The sequence below is a fragment of the Zosterops lateralis genome (genome assembly GCF_965231275.1).
Source record: "Zosterops lateralis genome assembly, chromosome: 3".
Lineage (NCBI taxonomy): Eukaryota > Metazoa > Chordata > Aves > Passeriformes > Zosteropidae > Zosterops > Zosterops lateralis.
Genome location: NC_139764.1, coordinates 20,932,869 through 20,949,146, shown reverse-complemented (window position 1 = coordinate 20,949,146; position 16,278 = coordinate 20,932,869). Strand labels below are relative to the sequence as shown.

Here is a 16,278-nt window from a genome sequence, read left to right as displayed (position 1 = left end):
CTTATTTTGGGGAAAATCAAATAAATTGAGTTCTGATTTTTGTTCCTGCCACAGGCTTTGACAGCAATCAGTTCTGTTGTATTTGTTCTGAACAATCTGTTCTGGATGTATCTTGGTGTATATATTTTATAAACCCCTTCTAAAGCTGGGCCAATGGCCACAGCAGTGGTGGAGAGCAGCAGAGTCCCTTTCACAGTGCAAACTTCTGAGGTTCCAGGAGGCAGCCTATTGTGATGTCCCTGGGTTTCCCCTCAACCATGTTCTCCCTCTGCTTGTAAAAAAATTATTTACAGGGAATGGCAACAATTGCCCAGAGGTTTTGCTTGTTTAATGTTCTCCTTCCTCCCGGGACGGAAACTGTAACTCTTCCCATAGCTTCCCTCCAGCTTCCTTTCGCTTTCTCGAGCTGTTTGCTTACTGTTACTTTCCAAAGCCCTTGGTACTCCTGCCTTGGTGATGACAAGGGGTGGGGTTTGTGCTCCGCCTGTGATGCTGACAGGCACGAATGTGAGCGGCTCCACCCCGGCAGCCTGGCCAAGCCGCCCTGAGCCAGGAGGCTTCCAGGGCTGGGAGAGCGTGTGCCATGGCTTCGGGTGCCCTCACCCAGCCCCCGGCATCGCACTTGCCTCGGCCTCTCCCTGGGAAATGCCTGTGGGATTGTATCACAATGGGGCTTCACAGGGACTGGGGCTTGGGGTTATAACAGGAGGGGGTTGTAAGAGGAAAAAAGTCAGTGCTTGTAAAAGGGGCTGTTGGCTATAAGGACCCTCTTACCTGTTCTCCCTTCATGATGCATTTGTCTTTCCTGCCTGACATAGTTGCACACTTTGTCCACCTTCTGGGGTTTTTTCTTAAATACGAACTACCACGGCTATAGAAAACTTCGTTTCAAAAGACAAACCAAAAGCTCAACTGCAAAACCAACCCAAACCTCTTTGGAGCAGCAGTCTGTGAACCTTTCTGCTGACACAATTTCTGGAGCCAGGGTGTGTGTGTTTGTGTTGTGTTCCCTCTCTACAATTTTCTTTTCCCCCATCCAGATTAGCAAGGCACCTCCAGAAAGAGGCGCAGTCTCAGCACAACAACTCGGAATTCACAGAAGATCAAAAGGTGAGTACTGCTGTTTGCTCATGAAAGGAGCTTGACTCATAGATGTTGATGTGTGTTATGTTTTTTTATCTTGCAGGCCAGAGCCTTATGAGACCTTTTTTCCTCCCTCAATGTAGGCAAACAGAAGCAGAGCCCAGCGTGGCTAAAATGGTTGCTGTCATTAGATTTGAGGGATGCTCTGCTGTGCTATTGGATGTTAGACATGCTGGCCAGAGCCCTTCAGGACCTGGTGTTTTTCTTTTTTTTTTTTTTTTTTTTTTTTTTGAGTAATGTTTGATAACTTGCTTATTCAACATTAGGACAATTTATGTCGTGAATTCTGAATACAAAACATCTTGAACTGCAGACATAGAGGGTGTGTGAGGGGGATGAAAGCTTAACATGTAACACCTGATGGGGAAGGGTCCTGGCAGATTACTCCCTAGCAGCCTCTTAGAATGTTATTTGTTTATAATCTTTCAAAATATTGAAATTACTTTACTCCTCCGTCTGTCCCCTCAGTTGAAAAGGCTGTTTCTTGTCTTAGCAACATTCTACTGCAGTTCTGTGATGGGATTTAACTGGACTCATGCACTCAAGCATTTACTGCAAAATAAAATCTTTTGAGATATGAGGCCCTACTAAATTTCCCTGTCTTCTAGAAAGGCATGTTTTTCTTAGGAATAAAAAACAAGATGTGTATTTCCAGATTTCCATGTCATAAGATCACTTGTTTGAGCAATGCTGTTACCTGAAAATTGACGTTTGCTAGCTCAGAATCTCACCAATGGTAATAGGATGCTGGAGTAATGGGAGCTTGGAAATGTAAGTCCTGAAAACAGGTGCTGGCTGACAGAAATTTGAGATGAAGTTGATGTGTGTAAAGGAGCTCAAAGAAATGCACCCTTACATAGACTCTGAGAGAGGGTTGTAGCTGTTCCCTTGACGTGTACCAATATGAAAAGCAAAGGCCTGGTCTTCCATGTTCTGCTTACCTTCTGCAAAGATGATAAAGCTCATGATTGTCTTAAACAGAGCCATAATTTTGAAGAAGGATTTGGTCCACTTTTCCTGGACTGTAAGCCATGAGAGCCTTGTTAATGTTGGACGGCTGTTTATTCCTTGAATGCTTCTGCTCTCCCTCCCTTGCTGGTAGCTTTCTCCATCATTCTCAGCCAGAGTCATCTTTACTGCGTGTTTCCCCTCTGTGGAGACTTTTGAAAATGTAGTTACTTCATGAAGGCGAAGCTGTTAATCTCACTTCTGGAGACATCATCTCCTGTGAGTATGGGAACCAGAACCACACAGGGCTTTGCCTCCAGATGTTCCCTGAGTCTTATGAAAAGGACCTTGGACCAGATTGTGGAAGTGAATGAGGTCAGCCATGAGGGGAGGCCTGGGGGGCTCAGGAAATGGAGATAACTGACCTCAGATGTTTCATGCACAAGTGCTGTCATGTCTTAAGGCAACAGTCTTCTGAAAAGAAAAAAAGTTATGGGTAGCGTTTTTACATCCTAGAGGAGTGATACCCGTTTCTAAAGCTGATATAATTTATAAAAGAGGATGGCATTTTTATCACTTGCTGGTTTTTGCAGATCATTAAGTGGCTGATGCACTGAATCTTTGAGTCTGGTTATCAAATAGCAGTGCCTGTTTCATTAGCCACATGTACAAACCAACTCCCCAACATTTTGTTGAAAGAACACTTTATCTCCTCTACCGTGAGGAATGCTAGTCATAAAAAAAACCCAAAACCTGACTAGAGTCTTGCTATTGCTTAGAAAAAAACACTTAAAACTCTGCACAGTAAAATCTCTGATGTAAAACTCCTTGCTGTGCTGGTCTTCCCTGTTTCTGCAGGAGCTCAGCCAGTATATCATCTAGTGATTATGACTAATTACTATCATCACTAATATCATTCACATGGCATGTGGCTGGAGGGCTTGGTGTATGCTGGGTTTGCAAGCACTTGCATTAAATAGAAATTTATCTTCTTTCTGGCTGCCCTTCCAAAAATCAGCTACAAATCAGTAACTTTGGTTCCACTGTTCTCCTGCCAGTGCACCCACCAGCATGCTCTTTTCCCCTGGTTCCCCAAAATTTCTTTCCCTGATATCTTGACTTTCTGGGGCTCTGTGTGTTGTGTAAGAGACACTTTTTTTTTTTTTTTTTTTTTTTTTTTTTTTTTTTTTTTTTTTAACTGTGGAAGAGCCTGTAACCTTCAGGGTTTGCTTATCTGATGTCATTGGCCAAGGCTACGTGCAGAATTTCATAGATTGAAAGGCCATGAAGCTAATTATGATCTCCACTTGCTTGTTCTACCCTCATTGCAGTTTTTTTGTAGATTTTCAGTCAGCTGTTTTCCAAAGAACCATATGTACTGCTGAGAATTGTTGTGAGGCTGTTGTTTCTTACTTGACCTACCCTGTGGGGAAGGTGGATTTCAGCAGTGATTGCTCTCTACCAAGGGGATGCTACTTTCTTTACAGCTGCAGGGAAAGGACAAGACCAGGTTCAAATCCTCATCCCTATTTGTCTGTATGAACTTTTACCACATTTGGAGTTATTTCTTGCATTGCAGGTGGTGTTACAGTGCAGATATGGCCACACAAAAATTGATGGTGTGTTACTTGCTAATGTAATCATACAATCTGTTAATCTAAGAACACTTGACAGATACCACCAGTTTCTTTCCTGATCACATTGTGAGCCAGTTATCATTTATCTTCCAATACATGTATTCTTTATGGTAAGAATTCAGCCTCTTAAATAGTTATATCTCCCATTTTTGCTCCTAAAGAATCAGTTTTGAAACACTCTGTGCTACTTGCCTTGATAGAGCAGACTCCAGATTTTGTTGTTCACTGCTGTATTTTCAGATTCTGAGGGGTTGTCATCTTATAACTACTGCTGGACATAGTTCTGGAGTTTTAGTCCTTAGGGAAGGCTCTGTCTTGACTTGGGTAATTGGCAGTGCTGGAATCTTCATTAGTGATTGTGAATCTTATTGAAGAATTTCTCTGCAGATCCTGTAAACAGCAAATCATTGTGTTTAGTCTCCCTTCAACAGTCATGAAGAGGCTGTGCAACAGTTTTATCTCCTAGAGGCAGCATGTGTGGAATGCTAAGAGATACAATTGAATTTACCTCAGTCTAAACATTTTGAATACTGCCGTTCATTGTTTTACCTCCATTCTCTAAAAATCCCATCTTCATTCATGATCAGCCACTGTGTTTTGTGATAGGAATTGTTCCAGTTAGGTTTGGCCGTGTCTGTCAGCTTGCCTGCAGCTAGAGTTACTCTCACCCAGTTCTCTGTGCAATAGATGTGACCTTTAAAGCCCTCTTCCAACCACAGTTGTTGCTTCTCGTGTAACTGTTTTTGTGCTAGGCTGAGTTCTCGGCAGCGTTAGAAAATCCTGCTTTTGAAGCAATGATAACTTGCTGTAATACGAGCACTGTTGAACAGTCTTAGCATGATTCATTAAACTACTGGTCTTCTAACAGCCTAAGCTCTGGTAAAAGCCAAGCTCTGCTCTGGCTCTGTGTTTGTCCAAACATCTTTGCCTGCATTACAGTTAGCACAGTCATTACTCACACAACTGCTCTGAAGAAACCTTGACTACGAGATCGACTGACTTTTCCCCATTCTAATCACGAGTTTACATAAAACTGAATTTAAACTATTTTAAACTAGCAAAGTTAATTATGGCTTCAGTCTTTCTAATGAGATGCAGAAAGTTTTCCCTGCTGCAGAAAGGAGCCTTTGCATGGGATAGCTGCAGCTGAAAATGATAGCAGTGTTTAGCTGCATTTTTAACTTTTGGGTTGGGTGTGGTCCCTTAAAAAAATAGTTATGAATAATGCCTGCTGGGAGCTTGCCATATTTCAATAGATTCCATATAAAACCTATTCTTTACTATTTTAAGACTCCCAAACTCTCTTCAGTTAATCTGTTTCTAGAGCCATTATTGCCCTTCAGCCCCCAGGAGCCAGAGGATACACATTTTGTATTGCTCTTTGTTCTGTGAGGAGTTCCTAGTCCAGGCAGTTTTCAGAACACACAGTTATGAATCTGCAGGATAGGGAATAGTGGAGTTGTTGAATTTACTGCTGAATTGGCAAAGGAGATAGGGGCTGAGCAGTGCTTCTGAGACCTCATTTATGGTGTGGGCTTAACGAGAGACCAGGAGGGGCAGAGCCAGGTGAAAATCTGTTTACATGTTCTGGTTCTGTGGTGGGGTATGGAGACTCTGTGCTGGTACCCTGCAAACTCATAGCCCTCTTTCTGTTGTGCAAGTGGAGGAGTTTTGATCTCACACAGAATGGGCATGCTCTTTGCTCAGCAGTCAACACCCAAACCATTGGAACAGCTGGACTTTTGCAAATGCTGGAGCTGTAGTCAGACCTCAGAGATTCCCCTCCCTTCCCTAGGGAACCTGTGGATTCCTTTCTTTTACCCGTTATTTCACACCTTCCTCTTTGAGAATCTACCTTTGTAAATATATTTTTCCAGCTGTTCACAAATATAAAAAGGAATTCCTTTTGTTATACTGCAGCTGATTCGATGGATGTAGTGTGTTCTCATTCTAGGGACTGAGAATCTGCTTCTGCAGTATAGTTGGTGTCCTCCCACCCAGCCTGGCAGTCCATGTAAATAAATCCACAACACCCACATATGCAGCGTGGGTCTGAAAGTCTCAAAGTGAACTCAGGACTCTGTGCTCTTTTCTATTTCCAAATACCTGTGCTTTTTCAAGCTGTGCTGGAGATCCAGTCATGGGTCTCTGTTGTATAGCAGAATTTATTTTGGGGAGTTTGTTGACTGAACAATGTGTCCTGTGTTAAGAGGCATCACTCGCTGCTTTCTGGGAAGGTGCTCAGAAGAGCTAAAGTTTTTGAAAGGCCTCCATACAATGCACAGTAATAAAAATTATGAAGATGTAAAGTCTGGCCTAGCGCCATGTTGTAACAATGTTAAGGGGAGATGCCAACTGGGGAGAAATGGCTTCAAAAACTTGGATGAGCCTGTGGTGGCAGATGAAAATCAGATATCTGAGGCTTTTGCACACTCCAGCTGTTGGCTCTGCCCTTGAGATATTGATGTGTGATCTGCTTATGATTCAGCTCCTGAACTCTTTCAACTTTCAGTGTGGCCTAAGGTGAACTGAAGGTGCAGTCACTTAGTTTTAGTTTTTATCCCAGCCTGTTGAAACTAGTGGGGGCCTAGGAGATGACTGAGAAGAGTTTGTGACAGCCCTTTGCAGGAGAGCCAGAACAGGTGATGGGAGAGGTACCTTTGAAAGCATATCTAGTTTTTATCTGCTCTAACCTCTTGGAGTCCAAAAAATATAACCCTCTGTTTGGATTTGACTGACACTGCATAGTTTCCCAGGTGCCCATACTCTTCAAGTTCTTTGATGCCAGAGTTGTGCTCTAGGAAATCTTTTCCTCCCCTTGCATCCAGCTTGTGGAGGAGCTGTTTTTATACAGCCTGATTTAAAAGGAGAGAATGAGTTACAGGTGCCTATTTCAACTTCATTGTTCCTTCTGGGGGGAAATTTAATTTGAAAGAAAACTGCTTTTCTTTGTAGCTTCATTGTTGCTGGTTTTTTTTGCCCTATAAATGTTCCACAGAGTATTTTGAGTTTATGTCTGGCCCTTAGTTCTGCAGATCATCTGAATTTGTCTTCACGAAAAGGTTTTAGTCAATGAACAAACTTGTGATGGTTGGGAAAAATACACTGGGCAGTTTTGTGCTCTTGATGTCATTAATGGAAGTCTTAACTCCTCCTTTCAGGTGGCAGTAACAGAAACAAATTTGACTTGCTGGAGCATCTTACTTTGTGAGATATAAAAGCTTAAAACTGTCTTCAAAGCAAAACTGTATGCAGTGGGCTATTCTGAAGCCCTTCCTTCTGTTCTACATTTTTAAAAGAAAATGAGAAATTACTTCATAGTTCTGGTCACAGATATTTTAGGTTGCTGACAAGTTTGAATTCAGGCATATATTCCATGATTCACTCAGAGTTTAAATCTCTTAAAATCACAAAAATAGAGAGTTAAAAAAATAATCCACCTTTAGACTTCCTCTCCCACCAAAACCCACAGGAGTGGGCTGTGTTGTTTTAGGGCTGGGATACTGGGCTGCTGTAGTGTCTGATGTGGGTGGACTTGGTCTGCTGAGGTTGGGAGCCTGGTAGAGGAGCTGTAGGCCTGGCTCCTAAAAGGGCAAATCAGCACAAACCACTCAGGTTCTCAGGGGGTGATATACTGCTTGCCCTGGATTTATTATTTTTTTTCAGTCTCCTATCACCTGAGAGCAGTTGAGTTTATAAGCAGTTTATGATGTGATAGGCATTATTACAATTTCTGTGGAGTGGATGACCCCCATCTGTGTTGTTGGGCTGTGGGAGGGGAGTTAAGTGCAGATGTCTTTCATCTGTTGTGCTTTCAGCAAATCCTGCTTGTCTATAAAAAATGCTTCTGATGCTGAATGGTCTGGTGGTGAACAATAGACCTGAAATTTTTGCAAAATAAAGCAACTGTTTGTGTTTACATTCTTTAAAAGTGTCAATCTGGACAAATACAGTTTCAGCACTAAATTATTTTTTTTCCCTTTCAGAAAACCATAGCTAAAATTGCAACATGCTTGGAACTGAGGAGTGCAGCTTTACAGGTATAGCTCTTTTTCCTATCTGACTTCATACTTTAGCAGCAGGTAACTGTAGAGATTTCTAAAATTCATTGTCTTCAGAAATACTCAAATGTCTGAAAATGGAGTGAACACTTGGAATTTCCAGGTTGTCATTGTGATGGCCCAGGTGGCTGCCTTAAAAAAGACTGCAGGTGCTTATATGAGCAGCTATTAGTGCTTGTACAGGAATTCAGCTCCACATTTTGTGTCTTTGGTTCTTTGCCTGATTTTCATTCTTCAGAGCTGTTTCGTTTCTCTTCCTAACCTGTGTGCAAGGTTGAAAAGATGACTAGAATGACCCTTAGACTTATCCAGGTGCTTAATAAATCAGTTCACAAAAAAAAAAATGTGTATAGAATAAAAATTACTTTTTAGCAGTCATGAAAACTGGCAGTGCTCTAGGAAAATGTGGGAAAACAATAATTTGTAAACTACTTTTTGGGCTTTTTTCTGGACTGAAAGTAGATGTCATGGGAATGGATATCGTTTTTTCTCAGCACATGCTTATCCCCCAAAAAAAGCAAGTGAGACAAATTTCCGAAAGACCATGGATGGGGAAAGGATGAATCAAAGCTTGTGAGTTACCGGATTACCTCTTTGCCAAGAAAGAGTGATGACAGGCAAATTTTGCATCAAGTTACTCCCAGCAGCACTACCAAGTACTTCTTGTTTCTGGACAAAGTGCTGTCCTCAAGTGTCTGAAGGGCTGGGATAGAGCATGCTGGACTCATGAGCTTGGGGCTGACCAGTCTCAAGGCTGTGCAGAATTTGAAGATTTATTTGGTTACCTCTAGCTGTCATTCTGGTTTGGTCTAAGCTGGGGCATTTGAAGAGTGTTGTGTTTGCTTGGAGTCACTGTGACTTTGACTCCCTCTTTGACTTTGAGGGCCTGCATGTTCCACTGTGGAACAGCTGTGTGGATCAGGAAACATGTGGGAGCAGCAGCAGGAGCTGCAGGCATGTCATAACCATGTCATGCCAACCATGTCATAACCTCCCAAGCTGGGGAGATGCTGTTAGGCAGGAACAGCCTTCCTTGCTGTTCATTCTCCAGCAGTAAGTCAAGGATTTTACAACCTTTTGAGAGGGTACAAGAACTTCTCGCCCATTTCACTTTGCGGAGGTTATGGTTTCTTAGCAGAGCTTCAAGCAGTAGTGAGTGTGTTCATCTTTTCCCATTCTCCTAACACTGAGGGTATAGCTGCTTTAGTATCCTTACACAGTCCTGCAGGAGGTCCCTAGTCACTCTTGGGCAAAATCAAGAAAAAAACCTCATTGGACCTTAAATGTTGAAAACAATGAACAATCTTAAGGGATGCCAAGAGTGCAATAACATAATGGGTAAGACCCCACCATCCACTCAGAAGAGAATGTCCAGTGTCAATCCTCTTATTTCTACTTCATTTTATGCCAGCACTGCCACTTGTCTCAGAATAAACTAATCTTACCAAATTGTTAGTGAGCTACCTCAGAATAGGTACTTAAGAACTTCTCTGTTGAGTTAGTAAGTCAGACAGGCTTACTGAGAACTGTACATGTATGTGCTACAGACAGAGGAGGAAACCATCATCAGAGCTGGAGAAAAGAAAGATGGGAATTCCTCTTCTATTTTCAGTGAGTTCTTGGCTGAGTTTTGTCAAGCTCATCCTGTGTACTGTAATTTCTGCCAGTGTCACAATGTTGGACACGTGTCTTGAAATGTGAATGTTCCTGTGTGCAGTAAGTAAGAATTTACAACTAGTTGGGTTAAAAATATTTATCTTGCATTAGAGCTTGGAATATTGGATAAGTTTGTTCTTAATTAGTGAGAAGTAATGTAGTCTCTGCCTCAGCTGTGAACCTGCCTTTTGTTGGGGAGATTTTTTGGGGGGATGGAGCTTTGTAGTAACTTGGTGTGCTTGAACAAAGGAAGCACCTTGCATGCTTATTTTAAGCTAAGCTAGCTCTGTGTGAGAGGAAGGTGCATCTGAAGATCTGACTCTTTTTTTTGTACTGTCCTAGTCCACCCAGTCGCAGGATGAGTTTAAGCTTGAGGATCTGAAGAAGTTGGAACCAAGTAAGTGGTATCTTTGTATTTTGAGTGCCATTTGTCATGACAGGGGAAAACATGACAGCAGCAGGAATACTGACTAGCCACACTGCAGTTCAACAGTGATGCTGGGTTTAGGGGCTTATTCCAAGTGTCTGTTACCACACAGACAAAACCTGATACGTATTAAGGAATGTAACGTGAGTAATTTAAAAGTACAGTAACCCAAATGTTTCATATGTTCATCTTCATTTTCAAATAAGCAAATTTGGGTGCTGCTAATTTTTCCACAAAATAGTATTTTAAGCTCTCAGTAGTACATTTTACAATTTACCTGCACATTTCTTATTTGAACTGTATTTCAACGCTTTGTGGTCTTCCTTCTTGCAGCATGACATTTATTTTTTCTTCTGAAAATATTTAACTTGTGCTCATGGTAGCCAATCACCTATCACCTCCCACTGTAATGCTACCAGACCAACGAAGTTGAGAGTCAAAGTGAGGATGTGAGTCAGTCTTTGAAGGGTTTTGTGTGATGTTGTTTTTTCCCAACTGATCCTGGGTCGGGTCTTGGTATGTCAATCCAGAAATAACTTTTTCATATGGGAAGTATCTATTTATCTGCTTCATTTTCCTTCCTGTTACACTGGCTGCTTTGTTCTCAAAGCATCCTTATGATTAGAGCTTCCACATCTAAGCAATATTATCCTGAATGTTAATGTTTCTGCAATTCTCCGGGAACAGGAAATGTGGAAGAGCTTCTTTCATGCTGACTGAAGTTGGTTATATTTTGCTTATGACACAATTATAACATTAAGCAGCATGTTGGGGATAAATATGATGGGCAGGCAAATGTTTCCCCTTCATGAGTAGACTGAGCTTCTCTGCCCAGGATCCTACAGGGGAGCTTGTTAAGAAGTGGAGCATTGAGCTAAGCTTCCTAATATCTCTACCAAAACACAGAGTCCAAATGCTTTTAAACTGTTCCCTGAAAGTGCAAGTGTGTAACAAAACTGCTGGGTCTTATGGGTGAAGACCAAAACTCAGGAAGAGGTTTAGCTGTATGTTGGAATATTCCATCTTCCTCACTCCACATATTGCATGCCTGGCCTCTGAATCCTCTGACTTGGGATTTTTTCTGTATAGATATTGCTGCTCTCTGTTTACAAAGTATTTAAAATGTTGTAATCATTGAATGACTGTGGATTTCAGACTCCATTGTGCAAATGCCCTGTGAGTGACTGAATGATGGAAGAGAGATGGGAATCCTGTCCAAAATTTCAATTATGGTGCAACAGTCCTGTTGCTTATCTTGCCCTCCATCAGAGAATTGATTTCTAGCTGTTAAAAAAACTGCTCAGCAGTGTGAAGTGCATTCAGCCCACACCTCATACAACAAGCAACTATATTAAAACTGAGGAAGAGTGTGTGGCCATCAGTTTTTAAATACACTGAGTTATTTTCCTTGGAGGAGAACGAGTGCTTCTACAACAACAATTGAACATTGACGTTCCTAATGCTGCTGTCTTACTTGGATGGTTCTGGCCTCTTTCTCTCTGAATTGTGCCTTTGTTTTGTGGTTTTTAAGTGTATCTTGAATAGAGTAAATCTTAATCAGGCCAATACCAGCCATTTCATAAAATGCACCATGAAGTGTTTTAATTCGCATGTTGTCAATTTTCTTTTGCATCCCACCAGAAAAAGCTAAAAAAATCTGGGCTGGCAATGCAAATAAGTGATTCCTTTGTTAGGTCAAGCCATTCCATTAGGGTGGAACAAAAACATCTATTCATACAAAACAGCTATTCACACAATTTGGCTTGTTTTAATTACTTTTGTGCCTGAAGCTGTCAGAATGGTTTTGGTGTTGTTATAACAACCAGGGCCCTTAGATTTACTTTTTTTTTTTTTCACCTAATCTTGTGTTGTCGAATTCTAACTTTTCCTACTTGAGCTTGCATTTCATGCAGTTTGGTAAGTGAAGCAGTTGGCTACTTCTGTTTGTTTATAGGATTTGTCACTGAATAGTTTGTGCTGGAATAATGCTACAGGAGGTTCCATACATACAAATAGTTCTTTTGAGGCTGCGCTGTGTGAAGTCATTGTTAACACACTGGACCTCACAAATCCACTTCTTTGTGGAAGCTTATACCAGTGTTAGCATGCACAATACAAATGGATGGGCTGGGGCATCCCTTGTGTCTGGGTGATAATTATAAGATAAGTGGATACTGGGTTGTACTGGGGAGCGTGGTGTCTAAATTATTTTATGTTGTCTATTAAAAATAAAAACAAAAACAGTAGAGGTATCAGAAAAAATCACTGTCACAGAAAATTTAAATGAACAGTGGTCTTTACCAAGTTAATGTGTCCTGATCTTTTGGCCTGTGTTGATAATTTCTTTTGAAATCTTTCAAGAAAGAGCCAACTGCTGATAAAATCAGACTATGAGGATGGTGAAGGGCCTCGAGGGGAAGCCTTAGAAGGAGTGACTGAGGTCACTTTATCTGTTCAGGCTGGAGGAGACTGAGGGGAGACCCCACTGCAGTTACAGCTTCGTGGTGAGGGGCAGAGGAGGGGCAGGCACAGTGACAGGAGCTGAGGGAATGGCCCCAAGTTGTCAGGGGAGCTTTAGGTGGAGATCAGGAAAAGGTGCTCCACCCAGAGGGTGGCTGGGCCCTGCAACAGGAGCCCCAGGGCAGTGGTCACAGCACCTGACCGACAGAGTTCAAGAAGGGTTGGGACAACACTCTCAGGGTCATGGTGTGATCCTTGGGGTGTCCTGTGCAGGGCCAGGAACTGGACTGTGATGATCCTTGAGGGTCCCTTCCAATCAGGAGATTCTGTGATTCTATGCAAATCAAAGTGACACTGTCCAACGTCACAAAAGGAAAGGCAACTTCTGCACAAGAGCCAGCAGAACAGTACTTTTGAAAGATTTCTGTTGGAAATGCAGTATAGATGGAGGCCATGGGGCCGGGATCTACCCATTAGTTGCACTTGTGGAGAATTTTCTGGGAATCATGTTCTCAGGCAGCAACATTATAGAGGGGAAAGGCTCTTTCTCCCAGAGGTGAATTGTGGTTTTGAAAATGAAACAGAGATTCAAATAAGCCCAGACAGACTTTTTAAAACTTGGATGTCTTATACAGCATTACAAGGGAGATTCCTGTTCATATTAACCTATTTTTTTTCCTGTAATCTCGTATTTTTACTTGAATCAACTGAAGCTCATGCCTGTGGTAGATGCAAAGAGGATTTTCCTTTTCCTCCAAGTTTTATTGCTTAGCTTTCTCTTAGTGGCTTTGAATAAGTATTTCACCAGGCTGAGTGTGGTGGACCTGCTGCTTACCCTGTTGATCTTTCAAGGAGCACTTAAATTGCTGTGTTACAACTTTGTAAAATTATTTGCCATTGGTGGTGAGACAAGAATTGAAAGCTTTTTAAAAACCCGAGCCACAGCTTTGTGCAGCAAAAGGCGAGAGGTTTTACTCCTGAGCTGAACGTTCAGCACCACATTTGTTCCCGGCAGGACAGGAGTGCTCAGCCTCGGGCAGCAGCAGCAGGATTTTAGGTGCTGCAGAGCTGTTTGCCTCCTGCCTGGGCTCATGTCAGTAGAACTCTTTGGGCCCTCTAGTGATGCCTGAAGTGAATTACGAGGAGGGTGTTTTCAGGGGCTGCTCTAAGAGGACGTGGTTACTAGAAGTGAAGAGTCTAAGCACTTTCCTTTCCAACCTTTGGAAAGCGTGAGGAAACCTACTGTGACGCCTGACTCTTCTGTTTAATGTGCCTGTGATCTCTAAGAGATCTCACTTCAATGAGGTTTCCTCCTGGGGCAGTTTCACTTTCTGTTTCTGATGTGATATATCTGTCTGAGAGCTAGGGAATTTTGAAACTAATAAAAATCCCCTTTTCCTGAACCTCAGTAGCACTGGGAGGTGACTGTCTGCTGTTGATCAGCTGTTTCTTTGGTGGGAAGTGGCTGTGATTCTTAAGATTCATGTTGAGATCTGCATTACTGGTCCCTTAGAGCAGAAGTCTAGAGAGAAAGACATGGCATCAGTCTTGTCTCTCATCACAGCTCTGACTGAAGGCACTTTAAACCTTTCTCTGTATTTGTGTATTGTGTCTGGCTGGGATCAGGCACTGATTAACCTCTCATGTCATAGCACAGAAATCAGGAAAAAAAATCAGTATGAGTAAAGCCTGGAAAGACTTTTTGGTTTCTTTATAGTTTCCCAGAGGGATAATTTCTTCTTAGAGCATTCAGATGGTGTCTGGTAAGCTAATGTAGGAGCCCAGGCTGGGTGCTGGGAATGTGAAGGCAAACAGGGAAGCTCTCCTGCACTGGCTGAGTTGTAGTGTGCTCAGGCAGAGGGGCTTGGCCATGGCCATGGGAGGTATTTAAGTACCTCTTGGTATTTGTGTAATCTGAATGTTGTTTGAAAAGGGTTTTGTTCTTATTCAGTAGTCCTAAGGGGAGAATTCCTCTGCTCTGAGAGTGCTTATTGCAAAGTGAAGCTCTGTGAGGGGAGTCTGGTTTTTTTCCTCTCTGCTCTCCCTACCAGTCTGGGATATTCATTGTCTGGTAGGAGGGTGCCTCTCCCTGCAGGTGTCCTCTTGTAAATTTTTAGGCCCTTTAGCCATCATGAAATGCTTATTTCTTTCACATGTTTTTGGAAGTTTCTCTTTCACTGGTAATCGCGTTTGGAAATGGCAGCTAAAGTTGGGATTACTAAAATGTGAGTAAATTTCCAATATAAATGGCAAAGCTCTTCTCCATGGAATGCTGAAAGTATAGGCAATATCTCTGGGGCTTGGTGCCCAGATATTGTACTTTATCTCTCCTGAATTTCACCAATCTGCCCAGACATACAAGGGCAGATAAAAAGAAAACCACAAAGAAACAAAGCCGCTGCCACCACCACCAAACAAAACCCCCAAAATACATGACTAAAGACGTATAAAATCTTACCAAGGCTTTGTGTTAGCAGCACACTTGGTCTCCCATGGTGGCTGCGTGAATGTGCACCCACATGTGCTGAGCTGTGGGGATTTCAGTCTGTTTTGCCAGTAACGACACCACCCTGGTCTCAACAGCCACCAAAGATTGCTACCCTCACCCTGGGGGCTGTAGCTCTTTCTCATGAGTATTTTGGTTATTGCCACATTTATCTTCTCTGTCTGTGTGGGTGTGGTAGTAGTGATCTTGTACTGCAGCTGCAGTTCTCCTGTCTGAATGTTACAGTGATAGTAGCTTTGATCATAGCTGTGCTGGTGTTGAAAATAAGAGAGACGAGGGGTATTTTTTGTATGATCTGATTATTTTTAAAATTTTATTATTATTGTTATTATTTGTGTGTGAAGATGCTGTCTGAATGGACATAGAATTAATGCTGGTTTATGAGTATGGATTTTTACTTTTTCCCTTCTCTGCAGTCTTAAAGAACATCCTTACTTACAACAAGGAGTTCCCTTTTGATGTTCAGCCTGTCCCACTCAGGTAAGAGAGAACAACTTGGACATCACTTCATGTACAGATATGTACCTGAAAGGGAGTGAAGCCTGGACCTGGTGGGCACCTGAAATACATTTCTAGAACCATCTGCTTGCCAGACTGCTTTGTAAAATGGTTAATAAAAGAACTTTTGAATTCTGTTTTTGTAGGTACCACTGAAAATCAAGACCATGCTTTTGATAAAATCAGTACTGATACATCCCTACATCTCTCTGAAATTTCCAGTATCATCTCCTGGCTTTAGGCTCTGTGCTTTCTATTGGTCTGAGCTCCTCCAATCTCTGTCAAAGTCTGTAGGTAGAAGTTAAGAAGTGTAAAATGACATTAAAGAGTGTTGTCCATGCTCAGATGCTGGCTTGTGAATTGACAGCCAGGTGATGAGAGAGTGTTGGTCTCATTCCTTCTTTCTTGTGTTTTACAGGAAGATTTTAGCACCTGGAGAAGAGGAACACTTGGAGTTTGAGGAGGATGATGAGGAAGGAGGAGCTGGAGCAGGGTCTCCAGACTCTTTTCCTGCTAGAGTCCCAGGTAGGGGCACTAGACTTGCCATGACCCTGTGGCATCTCTGAGTTCTGGCTCTAAAAAGCTTCTTTTTCCACTTGTGATTTGAAAAGTTTGGGTGAGAAGCTACAGGGTCATGTAAACAAGCCCTAATGCTGCACTGGAGAACCACAAGGGTTATAGGGGAAAGGAATACAGGTGACCTCACCTCTGATAAGTAGCAATTGTGTTAATTACCCAATACAGCCTCACCCCGATGAGTAACAGCTATATCCAATAAGAATGAGTGAGATAAAAGAGGGGGTTAGCTGGTAAGGGGAGGATCAGTATGGAAAATGATCCTTGAGGAACGTTGAGGAGCATGAAAGAGAGAATCATGAAGAAGAAGCGGGATCCTGGGGAGGGAGAATCCCTGCTGTGAGGTCAGTCTGGGTGTGCAGTCAG

General features: G+C 42.3%; 1 protein-coding gene across 2 annotated transcripts in view; it reads left to right on the top strand.

The window, feature by feature from the left end:
• AIDA (axin interactor, dorsalization associated) overlaps nucleotides 1-16,278 on the top strand; it is a 29,889-nt gene that overhangs the window by 2,429 nt on the left and 11,182 nt on the right. For both annotated transcript variants that reach the window (XM_083857464.1, XM_083857463.1), the window contains exons 2-6: nucleotides 1,041-1,110; nucleotides 7,715-7,768; nucleotides 9,788-9,842; nucleotides 15,255-15,318; nucleotides 15,755-15,861. In XM_083857464.1, the coding sequence (XP_083713590.1) occupies nucleotides 1,041-1,110; nucleotides 7,715-7,768; nucleotides 9,788-9,842; nucleotides 15,255-15,318; nucleotides 15,755-15,861 (350 nt within the window). The remainder of the gene's footprint in view (nucleotides 1-1,040; nucleotides 1,111-7,714; nucleotides 7,769-9,787; nucleotides 9,843-15,254; nucleotides 15,319-15,754; nucleotides 15,862-16,278) is intronic.